General features: G+C 50.3%; 1 protein-coding gene across 1 annotated transcript; it reads left to right on the top strand.

The window, feature by feature from the left end:
• Positions 1 to 7058: 7058 nt before the first annotated feature.
• Positions 7059 to 14003, top strand: KRT9 (keratin 9). The gene is made up of 9 exons (XM_041727050.1): positions 7059 to 7652; positions 9362 to 9444; positions 9563 to 9719; positions 9996 to 10157; positions 10916 to 11041; positions 11167 to 11390; positions 11753 to 12132; positions 12208 to 12897; positions 13984 to 14003. Exons 1-9 carry the CDS (start codon positions 7059 to 7061, stop codon positions 14001 to 14003), a joined length of 2436 nt encoding a protein of 811 aa, XP_041582984.1.
• The last annotated feature ends 560 nt before the right edge of the window (positions 14004 to 14563 follow it).

Below are 14563 nucleotides of genomic sequence, written 5' to 3'. Positions count from 1 at the left end.
ATGGACCTGGAAAAAGAACAAAGCCTATCAGCAGTCATCCATGAGAAATACTGAAGTCTAGAATGTTCTGAACTGTGTAAGAATCCCCAGGCATCGTTCTGCTGTGGAGGTGGTGGCAGATGAAAGCTTCCAGCCCCCAAAGATCTGATTTAGAGCAATATAGCATGTGAGATTTTTTTTTCTAGACTTGAGTGTGGTGTGGTGAGCTTCCCCTCCTCTTGACTGGTTGCCATTTCTCTTTGAAGGAAATATAGGGTGAGTGGGCTCACTTGATGGTAAAGATGGCAGCTGGAGGCCATAGTGGGCCATAGCAGGTTCCATAGTGGGAGGAGAGGAACTCAAACAGTGGGCCTTGAGGGGCTTCCACCATGTCTGGGCCCTAGAGGAAAAAAGCAGGCAGGGCTGCCCTACCAGAGTCCCACATGGAGTCCACCTCTCTCGGAGGTCCCTTATCACCATACTGCGCTGGGAAGAATGGAGTCAACACTGTGGGTCCTGCTGCTGACCAGTGCTCTTGTTCACAAGGCTTGGGACCACAAGAACCCACCTAAGGACCCAGGCCAGCCTGAGGATGGCAAGACTGCCTCCCCCACCGCCACCCCCAGATCTGAATGATAGGAAACCAGGACAGTGACTCCACAGCACAGTCTAGTGGAGGCAGAAGGAATTGCCTCTGGGAGGCCTGGGGCAGTCACATGGCCTCTCTGGCTCCTCTTCCCGCCTAAGCAATTTGGTAGGAGTGATCCTCTCTTCCCGTTCTCTCAGAGTACAGAAGGACAGTGCGGGAAGAGTGTGGGAGACAGCTCCTCCAACCTCTTCACCTCGGGGGAACAGTGGCCTGCTCTAAGTCATACAGACTGAAAGTGGACCAGGTGCTCTGGTCTCTGATCCTTGACCAGGCTTGTGCTTCATTCCTGCTGTGTTCTCTCTCAGGGATGAGATGAGGCTGAGAGCCTCACGGGACAATTATGATTTTTTTTCCTAGCTGACTCTGAGGTTTTTGTGTTATGGGATGGACCCACCTTGAAATACTGGGTCCTCTTTAGTTTTGGGGACTCTTTTTATTGTGAGAGGAACTCAACTTTGTCCAGGGAACTTTATGGGCCCAAGTGGCACATCGCCCTGTGGTTACCTGATCTGGTGAAAGGCTCTTCCTCAAGGCCACTGATGACCTCGTTTGGGTAATGTAGCCAACTAGTCCTACGGGTTAGTGTCAGAGGGGGCAGGTCCTGATGTCCTGGCCTGGCCCAACTCATTGAGCTTGGATGCTGCCACAGAGGGGACAAGGGGATGCTAGGGACTTCCAGGGCAATAGCCTGGCCTTGAGAAGACAGGATAAGCACCAGCAGCTCCTCTTTTTCCCTTTGCTGAGCCAATAATTTCCTGCTGGGGCTTCCTTGTGTGGTACCATCAGCTGTAGGGCCAGGCCTGGGAAAGGAAGCCTTTTCCTTTGACATACCCTTATGAACTCTGCGGCATCTTGGCATGTGAGAAAGGGTAAAAACAGACACAAAGAGATATAAACAAATGCATATAGATAGAGTCAGACAGAAGGAGACAAGATAGTGAAGGCGTTGGGCTAGGACTAGGCAGTGAGGATCATTCATTCATTTATTCATTCATTCACACTTATTTATTGAAATTTACTCTTTCATGTGTGGAGGAACATGGGGGTGCATTGAGCCAGCCTGAAACAAGGAGAAAGGCCAAGTGAGGAGAAAGGTAGAGAGGGCCCCAGAAGGCATGTGAGGCTGGGGGGTGGAGAGAGGGAACCCCAAGCCTTGTGCCCATCTTAGCTCCCACTCACTGCAGGACAAACCCTGTTCTACCTTCTGTTTGTTTAGCTCTGTGACTGTGGCCAAGACACTTAGCCTCTCTGAGCCTCAATTTAGTCATTTTTAAAATGATTTAAAAATGAGTATCTACTTCATTAAACAATTGTGAGGATTAAATACGGCAGGACAGGCAAAGCAATGGTGTTCTTGTCTGGAGCCCTAGAGGTCCCTTGATGGAAGAAATCATGATCCTCCAACCTTCATGTGACCTCCTCTCCAATCCCACTGAGCGCAGGTCCTTGATCTTACTAGGGACTCAACAGACCAGAGGAGTAGACTGGTAACAAGAGAGAGGGCTGAGAACCCAAGTTGTCCAAAGGGTTCCAGGGGAAGTTAAGGGGATGGTACATTGCCAGTGACAAGAAAATGTCCCACTAGGCGCTGGACCCACATAAGTAGTTTTACATTATCTCTTTTAAGCCTCACCATCAGCCCTTCAGCCACACTGGCTTTCTGCCTTTGCAGTCACATTGTTCCTTCTCACCTCAGGATATTTGTACATGTTCTCTATGCCTTCTCAAGGGTACTCCTACTCACCCTTCACTGAAGTGTCTTTTTCCCAAGGAGACCCTCCCCGATCTCTCAGATGGGGCCACACCTTTGTCATATGCTCCCCATTTCCCTACCAATAGCACTCACCCTACTTTTGAATTATACATTTATTCTTGGGGGTCTGTTTTATCCCATAACTGCCCAAGAAGGTAGGGGCTATGTCTGGCTTGCTCACCACTTTCTCCCCAGCACTCAGGACAATGCCTGGAATATAGTAAGTACTCAAGAAAAGAGGAATCCAAACTCACAATGAGGAAATTGAGATTCAGTGAGGGGAAGCAACTTTCCCCAAATGAGTGGAAGAACTTGGCTTTAGACTCAGACCCGTCTGGCTCCAAAAGTTGGTGTGCTGAGCGTCTTTGCTAGGTATGTCTTCGCACCCTTGCCCAGAGTCCCTGGTGTCATGGGGTCTAAGTCTGGCTAAGTAGGGTGGTGGCAGGTGCCTGACATGTGAGGAAAGAAGTGTTGGCAAACAGGTGAAGGTGCCTGGCCCTGAGCCCATGGGCAGTCCCTGCCTAGCTAGATGGGTAATGGAGGCGCTGGCCCACTGGCCCACGCCTGCCTCCCAGAACAGCCATGCATGATGACTCAGGGTGCTCCCTGGGCCCCACCTGGGGCTCAGTGACACAGCAAGTGTGGGCTGCGAGCTGCTGGTTGCAGGCAAGCAGCAGGGCTCCTGTGGCTGGGGAATGGCTATCCTTGTCCCCTGCCCCCTGCCCTTTGCCAACACCATGTAGGTGTCTCTCCTCTGTTCGCCTAGTTGGAGCGGCCCCTTCTGTCCCACTCCTCTCACTGTGCAGGCAGGGCCTGTGGATGCAGGCCGCAGCCTTGCCCATGGAGCTGCAAGGGCAGTGTGGATCCTCTCCGGGTCTCAGGCACCAGGGTGTCCTGAGCTGATGTGCGCTGCACCTCACTCATGTGCTGGAGGCTTCTGGCAGGAGGTGTTCAAGTAGGACTCAGAGGGCAGGGCTGGAGCCCTGTGAGGGTAGGAGCGTGAGCCATGTCACACGGCCCTGAAGAAATCAGTTACTCTGTCCAGGGCTTGGTGAGCCTCCCCTATCCCTAAACTTGAAGGGATGGCACCCAGGGGAGGGCGCCAGAGGAGGGCTTCATTTCTGGCCACAGCAAGCACTGTGCTTGACCTTGGAAGTAGGGCTCGATGTGGAGAGGACTGACAGATGTGGGAAGCAGGGCCGCACATGGGGAGTAGCTGGGCATTTGTCCAGAGATCCCTCCAGATGAGGCCTGATGCACGCACTGTATTTATGGCCCCTGACACTGTGTATGGGAGGGCTTCTCATGAGGAGACTGAGGCCAGGCCCCAGGGTAGGGAGGATGGGGCTAAGAGGCAGCCCCTGCTCTGTCCACCCCACTGCTTCCCTGAGCCCCAGTGAGGAGTGCTGGATGGAGAGAGCAGAGAGAGAGAGAGAGAAAGAGAGAGAGAGAGAGAGAGAGTGAAAGCTCAGGAGAGGGTAGCAAGCATTGGAGCAGATGTGCAGGGACAGCCAGATGTGGGAGAAAGGCCTGACCTCTTAGCACTCAGGGAGGCTGGCAGTGACTAGGATTTCCTTGTGCAGGTAGAAAATTGGCCCCATAAGTCCGAAATTTGGGGGACAGCCAGATATGATAGTCTGCCTGGAGCACATGACCTCTTAAGTCCTCACCATACTGGCACCCTGGGAGATGGGCATCCCCACGGGCAGCCCAGCCTTCCTGGGTAGCTGCAATGGAATTCTGAGGATTGCCACTTGCTGCTCTGAGCTTCAGGGGGTTAGGGCCAGCTGGAGGGTGGTGAGTTGAGGAGGTGGCAGGGGTTGGAGGGCTTGGGACCAGGCCTGGAAATGGGCTCTCTCATAAGAGCCAGCTGGGTAGAGGTACCCCAGCTAGGAGCTTCTGGTCAGGCAGGCAGGTCTCAACTGCCCTGACAGAGTCAGACCCAGATGTTTAGGACACCCCCCCACCAGCCCCGAACATGAATGCATTTGCAGAGAATGCATGTACAGGGCCCCAGAGATGCTGCTCTGCTGGCTCTTGCTTCCCCTGCTCACCCCAGCTCTGCCAACTCCTCCTCTATTCGGCTAGGGTACCCTAGACCTGGGGTTTACACCCTGGGGTGGCAACATCACCCGGAGATCAGGGGAGGGGGTAAAAAAAGATAAAGTCTTCCTAAATCTCCAATCACATTGCAGGCAGGTGCTGGGCTCACCAGCAGAGCTCGGCAGGAACCTGGGAAAGGTATTACCAACAACATGCTTGCCACCAACCTTGATCTAAGGGTTTCCCCCTGCATTAGGCATTCACAAAATGCCTTCAAGATTTTGTGTACTACCTGTTTAATTTTTTATTTGACATTTAATATTTGATATTAATATTGTGTACTACCATTTAAGTAGTTACTGCATTTTGGTACATCAGCTAAATGTCATGTCAACAAATACATGTTTATGAAGGAAATCCTATACCACCGTATTACTACCAAAAAAAGAAAATGAGAATCACTGGTCAGAAAAAGAAAGAAATAATAGAAATAAATACTTCACTTCTAACCAGATGCTGTTGCTTTCTACAGGTTCTGTGCCCAAGGCCAGCTTTGGTTTGTGAAATGGTGATTGGCAACTAGGGAGGTATGTTGAAGGGGCTGTTGGGTCTACCTGAGATTTTTCTCCTTGACTGACCAGAAGATTGAGAAATAGATATAGGAATATTTTTCTCACCAAGTGACTCAATATTATTTAACAGAGTCTCCATGTGTCGCCCAAAAGCATCTCAAGAAATGTTGGTCCTTTATGAAGCCTGAACAACCTGTAGCTACAGCCCAGAGGTCATTGCCTTTTCCAGAAACTGTTACCGACCACCTGGCATCTCTTCTCACCTTTAGCTCTTGGCCTGTCCTACTTGGAATGATTGGTTATCCTTCTTTTATTCTGTATGCATTGGACAAGGCATGGTGTTGGGCACTGGGATGAGTATAAGATGAGCAATGGAGCAAAGTGCAAAGCCAGAGGAAGAGGACACAGGAAGGCTTCATGGAGGAGGGGGGCACACAGATGGGTCACCAGAGATAAGGAGGAGTCTCTGGGTAGAAAAGATGGAAGAGTGTTTGAATTGGAGCAAGCCAGAAGCCCTGAGCATTATCTGAGGTTTGGAGGGTGTTTGGGAGTATTGCAGGATTTGGTTAACGGGTCTGGGGAATGATGGCAGATAGGGCCAGAATGGAAAGATTGATATGGGCCTTGAGTGCCAGGAAGGTAGACCTTATGTTGGATGTGAAGGGAAGTGACTGGAGTGATGTGGTCACACCCAGGTTTGGAAAGACCACTTTGGCTGCTGCATGAAGGAGAAGTCAGAATCGAGAAAAGCAGGAAGAGCAGCTATGAGCTGATGGCAAATCCAGGTGAGGGCAGAGTCCAGAGGGACTTCTGGGATTGAGTGATCAGAGGCAGTCAAACCATTTCTCCAGCACTTCTTGTGTGTCTCTTCCTAGGAGACCAGCACACCCTTAACATCATCCTTTTACAGAGAAGGGAGTAGAAGCACCGAGTATATAACTTGCCAAAATCACACAGCTCGTGAGTGGGGAGCAGGGGTTGACTCTGGTAGTCTGGCACCAGAGGGACCCACTCCCGCCCCGGCCCCGCTGCCAGCCTCCTCACCTCTGTCTTCTGGCTTTGTTCACCAGAACATGCTTCTGTCTTTCCATCTGGAGCAGGGGGCTTGCAAATTCCAGGAGGACTGGAAAAGCCACACATCTCTGTATCCCTCCCGGGACTCAGGAAAGGCTAGGCAATCAACCAAGGTCAATTCCATACCTGGGCTGGGTTCCTGCTGGGCTCCTGCTGAAGGACCAGGACAGTTGAGCCCCTTGCCTTCCCGCCCAAAGGTCAGTCAACATCAGCACCACTTTATTTCTTCAGTATTCCTCTCTGCATCCTTCGCATGAACCCTACTTTCTGTTTCCAAGCCCTGGTAGGCATGTTGCTTTGTCACCATTGTGGCCTTTGTGTCATGCCACTTGTCTCCTTCATCAACCCAGAGTCTCTGAGAGCCAGGACAGGGCTCCCCAGCAGACTGGGGCTCTGAGAGGGCAGGGGCTGGGCTTCCCACCCTCACTGGTAGCTTTCTGTGGGCAGAGGCGGCGCTTCCCCCGTCCTTCAAATAACTCCTTAGTACTCCAGTCCTCGTTCACCCACAGTGGGCACAGGGTGGGAGCAGCAAGGGGCGCAGACAATGATAATCACCAATGGGAGAGATGACTCTACTCCTGGGAGTTTCTATCCCAGAGGGGCTAAGTCTCAGCTAAGTCTCTGCTGTTGGGCCAGCTGGAGACCAAACTCTAGGATCTAGGTCACCCCCTTGGCAGCAGAGGTGATTTATGGTGCCCCTGACAGCCTAATATCACCAAATTACCCCACACAATGGAGAGAGGCTGGGCTGCCTCCTGGCAGTCGCTAAAGGACGCTGAGCCTGGGGCAGCCCTGCCGCCTTCTGATCCCAGACCTCCTTTGGGTCTGTGAGGGAGGGGTCTGGTGCAGACAGAGGCACACCCAGGCGTGCCATCATCAACTGGGGGTATAAGTAGGAAGCCTTGGGGACAGCTCTGTACCCTGCACTCGGGAGCCAGTAGCACTCGGACGACTACTTCCTGTCCCACAAGCTGCAGCAGAGCCAGCCATGAATTGCAGACAGTTCTTGTCCTCTCACTGCAGCCGTGACAGCTCTGGGGGTGGTGGGGGCAGCAAGATGTTCTCCTGCAGCCGCAGCAGCTTTTCAGGGGCTGGTGGCGGAGGGGGCCGATTCAGCTCTTCTAGTAGCTTCAGAGGGGGCAGCTCTGGGGCCTGTGGGAGGGGAGGTGGTGGCAGTTTTGGCTCTAGCTACGGTGGAGGATCTGGGGGCAGTTTTAGTGCTGGTAGCTTTGGGGGACATTCTAGGGGCTTCAGTGGTGGTTCTGGAGGAGGCTTTGGGGGTGGATTTGGAGGAGGCTTTGGGGGCTTTAGTGGTGGTTCTGGAGGAGGCTTTGGGGGGCCTGGGGGATTTGGCAGTGGCTTTGATAGTGGTGCTGGTGGTATTCTGGGTGCTGATGAGAAGGCCACCATGCAGGACCTCAATTCCCGGCTGGCCTCCTACTTGGATAAGGTGCAGGCACTGGAGGATGCCAACAAGGAACTGGAGAGTAAGATCCGGGAGTGGTATGACAAGCAGGGGCCTAGGGCCTTCCATAGGGATTACTCCCCCTACTATGACACTATTGAAGACCTCAAGAACCAGGTAGGTGGGGAAACTCTGACCCCTTTCTCCTGGTCTCTCTGCCTCACATTCACACACACACACATACACATACACTCACATGGTTTATCTTCCAAAAAAGTCAGATGCTAGACTCTAAGCTTAGATCATTGTCAAGGAATCCATTTTTTAAAGAAACATTATACTTTCTTTTTTTTAATTTTTAATTTTTATTTTTATTTATGATAGGCACACAGTGAGAGAGAGAGGCAGAGACATAGGCAGAGGGAGAAGCAGGCTCCATGCACTGGGAGCCCGACATGGGATTCGATCCCGGGCAGGCGCCAAACCACTGCGCCACCCAGGGATCCCAGAAACATTATACTTTCATCAGAAACAGAGTTTGGTTCTTGATGGCACCAGGGCTGGGATTTTGGCCTGTGCTCTAGGCTTTAATCATCATGTTCCCAACTTTCAGAGTCTGAGCAGAGCAGTGAAGAGGCTTAGATTAACATGGGTGAGCCTGGGACTGGATGTGGGGGTCTCCTTTTGGAGACTGGCCAAGAGGTAGTGGGGTAGTGGGGAGGGAATAGAGATGGGGGCACTCCCCTTTATAAGCCAGGGATGTGGTCCTGGGTCTGTCATCAATTCACTATGTGACCTTGGGAGACCTGATGCCCTCTCTGGACCTGTTCTATGCATTTAATACAGAGGATGGGCAGACCAGCTCTTAGGTCTCTGTTGGTTTAAAACTTCTGTAATCATGGAAAAAAGAGGTAAGAGAGCTGCTGCCCCAAATTGGTAGATCATATGGCTCAAGGGAGGAGAAAATCTGTTCCTGTTTCTCCTCTCACTCCCTAAGAATTTAGAGCAGAAAAACTAGAAGCTGTATCTATTCCTTCCTACCTCTCCTGGGCTCCTATAGAGGCCTGTCTTGATCTTTCCAGTTTTGTTGGACCTAGGTACACATGCTAGTTTAAGTGATAACAGGATCTAGAACTCTGGGGATGGAAGTAATCTATCCACTCTTCCATCTCCCCACACGCTGCCTCCATATACCAATCCTCCCACCATCCATCCATATATCAACTCATCTATCCATCCACATGTCCATCTATCCATTTATTCATTCATTCACTCAACTTAATGAATAACTGCCTTCCATGTTGCCCGTGGCAGACATAGTGATGTACCAGACTTGGTCTCTGTCTTGAGGAGCTCACAGTCTAGCTATAGTTTGCTGTTCCCGCCTATCTCCCTTGTATTTACAACTTCTGCTAAACAGCCTCTAGATATCCTGTTTCTTCTATCCCACACCTCTCCCATCTACTTTATCCATGTGCAATCCTAGCTATCCTTCAGGGATCAATTCTATTGTTACCTCCTCCCTGAAGTCTTTCTTACAGTGCCATAGCCATATGTCATCTCTCCTTTCCTTGAGCTCTTCTATGATACTTTGGATGTGGTAGTTGACTGTGGGTTCCCTGAGGAGCAATATCTCATTGATGTCTAGACCTCACAGTGTTTGTTGTAGTAAATCTTCAAATATTTGTTGAATGAACACTGAACATCCTTGCTGAAGCCTGTGAGAGGTCTGTGCTGTGTACCAGCTTTTGGAAGCTCCTTCTACCTCTTAAGCATCTTCCTGGATGGGGTTCTCATCTCTTATGGCTTTGCCTGGCTTCTTGCCCTCCTAGCAATGAGTCATAGAAAAGGAGCATGAGTTCCATGCCATCTCCTCTTTTTCTTAGATTGTGAACATCACAGCGGACAACAATAAGACCCTCCTGGATCTTGACAACACTCGAATGACATTGGATGACATCAGGATGAAGTGAGCCCTGCTCCCACTCCCTATGCTGTCATCAATCTTCCTCCACCCCCTAGTGCTCTGAAAGTCCCTTTGGGACTGGTGTCCTCTTGCTCATTCCCTACCTGTGGATGTTCTGCAGGTGTGATATAGAGAACAACTTGCGACTAGCAGTGGAAGCTGACATCAATGGCTTGCGGAAGGTGCTGGATGACCTGACCATGCGAAAGTCTGACCTGGAGATGCAGTATGAGTCTCTGCAGGAGGAAATGATTGCCCTCAAGAAGAATCATGAGGATGTATGGTCCTGGCTTCTTATGGCTTATTGAGAAAAAGGAGGAACAGAAGTTGCAGAGACAGTGAAGGGATAGCTATGGGCACTGCCTGGGTGACACCCTTTTCTTGACTTTTGAGGACACTCCCAGTGCCTCCTTAGGAGTGCCTATGGTGGTGGTTGGGCTTTGCCTTCACAACTGTGCCTCCTTTTTGTATCTCTGAGGAAGCAGAGGGGGACGGCTAAGATCTGGTGGAGAGGATCCCACCCTTTGACCTCATATCTCCTTGGTTCCTGGCAGGAGATGAGCCAGCTGACTGGACAGAACTCTGGAGTTGTCAATGTGGAGATGAATGCTGCTCCTGGCAGAGATCTCACCAAGATCCTCAATGACATGCGTGAGGAGTATGAGCGAATCAGTGCTAAGAATCGTAGGGACATTGAGGAGCAATATGAGACTCAGGTGAGAATGGGCTGCCCATTCAACATTCTCTTTCTCTTCCATGGATCTCTCCATTCCTCTACCCCATCTCTCTATTCCCCCATTCCTCCATCTCTTAGTCCAGCTGTTATCTATCCATCTTCATTTATTAACCACAAACACAATTATTAAGTAGCTTGTCAGTGCCAGGTTTTATGTGAAGTCCTGATGTCCCAGAGATGAGCCAAAATGAGACTGCTGTCCTCAAGAGGGTTATTACATATGTGAACAGTTTGTTACATACTGAACATTTACTTTCAATTATCTATTACATTTGTGAATACATATGTGAACAAAGGCCGAGCATGAACAACTCATGTAAGGCTATGTGCCATCAGAATCTAGTAGAGGTACATGGTGTGCCTCTCATGCCACACAGAACCTCCTTGGGCCTCCAATGCCTAGCATAGACCATAGCCCCTGGCCTATGAGAGCATGATCTGTGGTGTGTGTGTGTGTGTGTGTGTGTGTGTGTGTGTGTTTGAGGGTCAATTTGAAATAAGGTTAGAAAGGTGGTTTGGGGACAAGTGTGAAGAGTCTTGAAGCCTTGCTAAGAGGGAAGCTAAGTTGAGAGAATTGGATCACCTTAGCTGGCTAGCAGACCCAGAACTCAGGATGATTTGTCCTTAGTTTTGTCTCACTCTTGGCTACAGAGGCAAAGGTCCTGGTGAGTGGGGCAGAACTTTTCCCATTGCAGCCTCTGGTCCAGCCTGACTCTCACTGAGTTCCTGGGTTTTCAGATGAGCCAAATGGAGCAGGAAGTGATGAGTAGTGGCCAGGAGATGGAGTCCAACCACAAGGAGGTGACCCAGCTCCGGCACAGCATCCAGGAGATGGAGATTGAGCTGCAGTCTCAGCTCAGCAAGGTTGGTAGTTCTGCTCTTAGAACCTCTTCCAGGATGGGGCACTGAAGGCATGGTATGATCCCTAGGAGTGGGAAAGGAAGAGCTATGATGTCACATCCCTCTTATAGCCTCTTCCTGCCTCCTAGAAATCGGCCCTGGAGAAGTCCTTGGAGGACACCAAGAACCACTACTGTGGCCAGCTGCAGCAGTTGCAGGAGCAGATCAGGAGCCTGGAGGGCCAGATCACTGAGATCCGGGGAGAAATTGAGTGCCAGAATCAGGAATACAGCCTTCTGCTCAACATCAAGACATGGCTGGAGCAGGAAATTAAGACCTACCGCAGTCTCCTTGAGGGTGGCCAGGAGGACTTGTAGGTTCCCCAGGACTCTGTGGAATCCCTGTAATTTCTAAGTCCCTGGCACCACATTTTCCCTGGTGTCTGGAGAAGTTCCTGTACACAAGGGTTCTGATGGGTTGGGGACTTCTTCATCCTAGGAGAACCTCAAAGGCTTTGGAAAAGGAAGTTGGTAACAAAGAGAGAAGGGACTAGTCCTTACTCCAGGGAGAGGGAGGCTCTCCTCTTAAACTGTGGTGCCAGCCCAGCCTGTTCTCTGCCTTGCAGAAGGAAAACTTAGGGAGACTCACATTTGGGTCTTGAGTCTGTCCAGATCCACCCTTGAATATGTATGTAGGGTCATTCATTTTTCTCTCTGTGTTATCTTTCCTTCTCAGTGAATCTCATGAATCTGGACAAAGTCATTTTGGAAGTGGCAGAAGTATACAGCAAGGTGGAAGTAGAGGCAGTCATGGAAGAGCATCCAGGGGAGGAAGTGGTGGCAGCTATGGTGGAGGAAGTAGTTCTGGAGGAGGAAGTAGAGGCAGTCATGGAGGAGGAAGTAGTGGCAGCTATGGTGGAGGAAGTAGTTCTGGAGGAGGGAGTGGAGGCAGCCATGGAGGAGGAAGTAGTTTTGGAGGAGGGAGTGGAGGCAGCCATGGAGGAGGAAGTGGTGGCAGCTACGGTGGAGGAAGTAGTTCTGGAGGAGGAAGTGGAGGCAGCTATGGTGGAGGAAGTAGTTCTGGAGGAGGGAGTGGAGGCAGCTATGGTGGAGGAAGTAGTTCTGGAGGAGGGAGTGGAGGCAAGGGAGGAAGTGGAGGCAGCTATGGTGGAGGAAGTAGTTCTGGAGGAGGAAGTGGTGGCAGCTATGGTGGAGGAAGTAGTTCTGGAGGAGGAAGTGGAGGCAGGGGAGGAAGTGGTGGCAGCTATGGAGGAGGAAGTGGTTCTGGAGGAGGAAGAGGTGGTGGCTGTGAAGAAGGAAGTGGATCTGGAGGAAGAAGTGGTGGCAGTTATGGAGGAGGAAGTGGATCTGGAGGAAGAAGTGGTGGCAGCTATGGAGGAGGAAGTGGATCTGGAGGAGGAAGTGGTGGCAGCTATGGTGGAGGAAGTAGTTCTGGAGGAGGAAGTGGAGGCAGCTATGGTGGAGGAAGTAGTTCTGGAGGAGGAAGTGGTGGCAGCTATGGTGGAGGAAGTAGTTCTGGAGGAGGAAGTGGAGGCAGGGGAGGAAGTGGTGGCAGCTATGGAGGAGGAAGTGGTTCTGGAGGAGGAAGAGGTGGTGGCTGTGAAGAAGGAAGTGGATCTGGAGGAAGAAGTGGTGGCAGTTATGGAGGAGGAAGTGGATCTGGAGGAGGGAGTGGTGGCAGCTATGGAGGAGGAAGTGGATCTGGAGGAGGAAATGGTGGCAGCTACGGAGGAGGAAGTCAATCTGGAGGAGGAAGTGGTGGCAGCTACGGAGGAGGAAGTGGATCAAAAGGTGGAAGTGGAAGATCATCTCAGGTCCAGTCCTCTTCCTCCAAATCTGGTGAATGTGATGATACACAAGGTAAGGGACAATTCTAGCTTGTGGGGTCAGGGAGGCACAGATGTTAAGCTGTCAAGGTACCACCCCTTTTTGAGTATCTTTGAGCTTTTCTGGGGAATGCATATTCTGAAGAGTACTAGATTTTAGGGAGGTCACTAGTGAGGTGTCTGACTTGCCCTTGTTTCTGAATTATCATTCATTTTTATTGAGCTTTGGGTGAGGATAGAACAAAATCTACACATGGCTTGAGTCTCAATGGCATAGGAGATGGGTTGGGAGTTGTGCATTATCTTACATACTTCCCACCACATCCTATGAGGTGGGTATTGTTATTATACCCATTTTGGAGATAAGGAAAATGAGTTTCAGAGAAGACATGTAGCTTATTCAAGATAATACAAAAAATAAACGAGGGACTCAGCTTTGTGGGTCTTCACAGCCAGCACTTTTAATCATCACGAGGATGGGGAGATCTGGATCAGCAACAGTTCAAGTAGAAATGAGGTTCAGGTGTCAGTGGTTAGCTCATACAAGTCAGTTATATGGTGCAACCGTCTAAAAGGGCATATACTGAACACAATAATCTCAATGTAGGAGAGTCACACAGTGAAGTGGTCTCCAGCTCAGAGAAAGTTTCCCCTTGTGTATGCTGAAATTTATAAAACAAGAATTTAATGTGAAATTGTAGTAAAAGCCTGGATAACACAACTGGGAATGTTTAGGTCCAAGAAGCCTTCAAGTGCACGGGAGCTGTCCTTCTTTGGGTGGGTGGTATGATTTTTGTGTGTCAAGTGGCACTGCAGGGCCATGGATGTGCATGTATGGGCTGGGGCCATCCTTGCCTCAATATCTAAGAAATTTACTAATAAATCTGTTGAATGGAGGAGGGACCAGGCTCATGAGCCTTCATCTTCAGAAATGGGAGAGTATCTGTTAGGGCTGCAGGACAGCTTTAGGAATGAGATGGAGGCCACTGGGATCCCAAGGTCCTTCCAACTATTTGAGCTCCAATCTTCTTGCTCCCAGTTTGTCTACCTTTCTTTAAGTCCCAGTCTCTTGTTCTAGGTTCTCTCTTCACACTCTTACCTCTCTTCTGTCTCTCCACAGGCTACCACATTCGATACTAGAGCTCCTGTAAACTCTCCTGGCCCTGCCCCAGCCAAGTATTCTCCAGACAGGCAGCCCCCAGATGAAGCCTGCTCATTGTCTTCTGGCATCAGAAATAGCTGGCAACAAGGCCCAGAGCTCATGTGGAACTGGGTTGAGTGGGCATGTGTACCTCTGGCCGCCCATGGGCTCCCTCCCTTGGGAGGGTTGGGGAGATCTCTCTTCAACTGTTTGGTCTGGGGTTGACCCCATTCCCTGCCCGATCTCAAGTTTCTAATAAAGCTTTCCTACTGCAAATCAAACTTGGACTTTGACCCGTTTGTTCTTTGGGATTAAGAAGGGACAGAAAGGAGGTGAAGGGAGAATCAAATGAATGTACTCTGTGTGTTGGTTAGGTTTTCTATCAGTTGACTTTTGCTTTTAACAAAGCAACCCACAATTTAGTGGCTTAAAATGACAACTATTTATTTAGCTCGTGATTTTGCATTTGGCAGTTTAGTCTGGGCAGTTCTATATTCCTGCATGCATCTATGGTCAGCTGCAAATTGGCTAGTGGCTCTGCCTCTGGGGCTTGGCTACA

Source organism: Vulpes lagopus, chromosome 12 (genome assembly GCF_018345385.1).
Source record: "Vulpes lagopus strain Blue_001 chromosome 12, ASM1834538v1, whole genome shotgun sequence".
Taxonomy (NCBI): domain Eukaryota; kingdom Metazoa; phylum Chordata; class Mammalia; order Carnivora; family Canidae; genus Vulpes; species Vulpes lagopus.
This window is presented reverse-complemented; position numbering and strand designations above follow the sequence as displayed.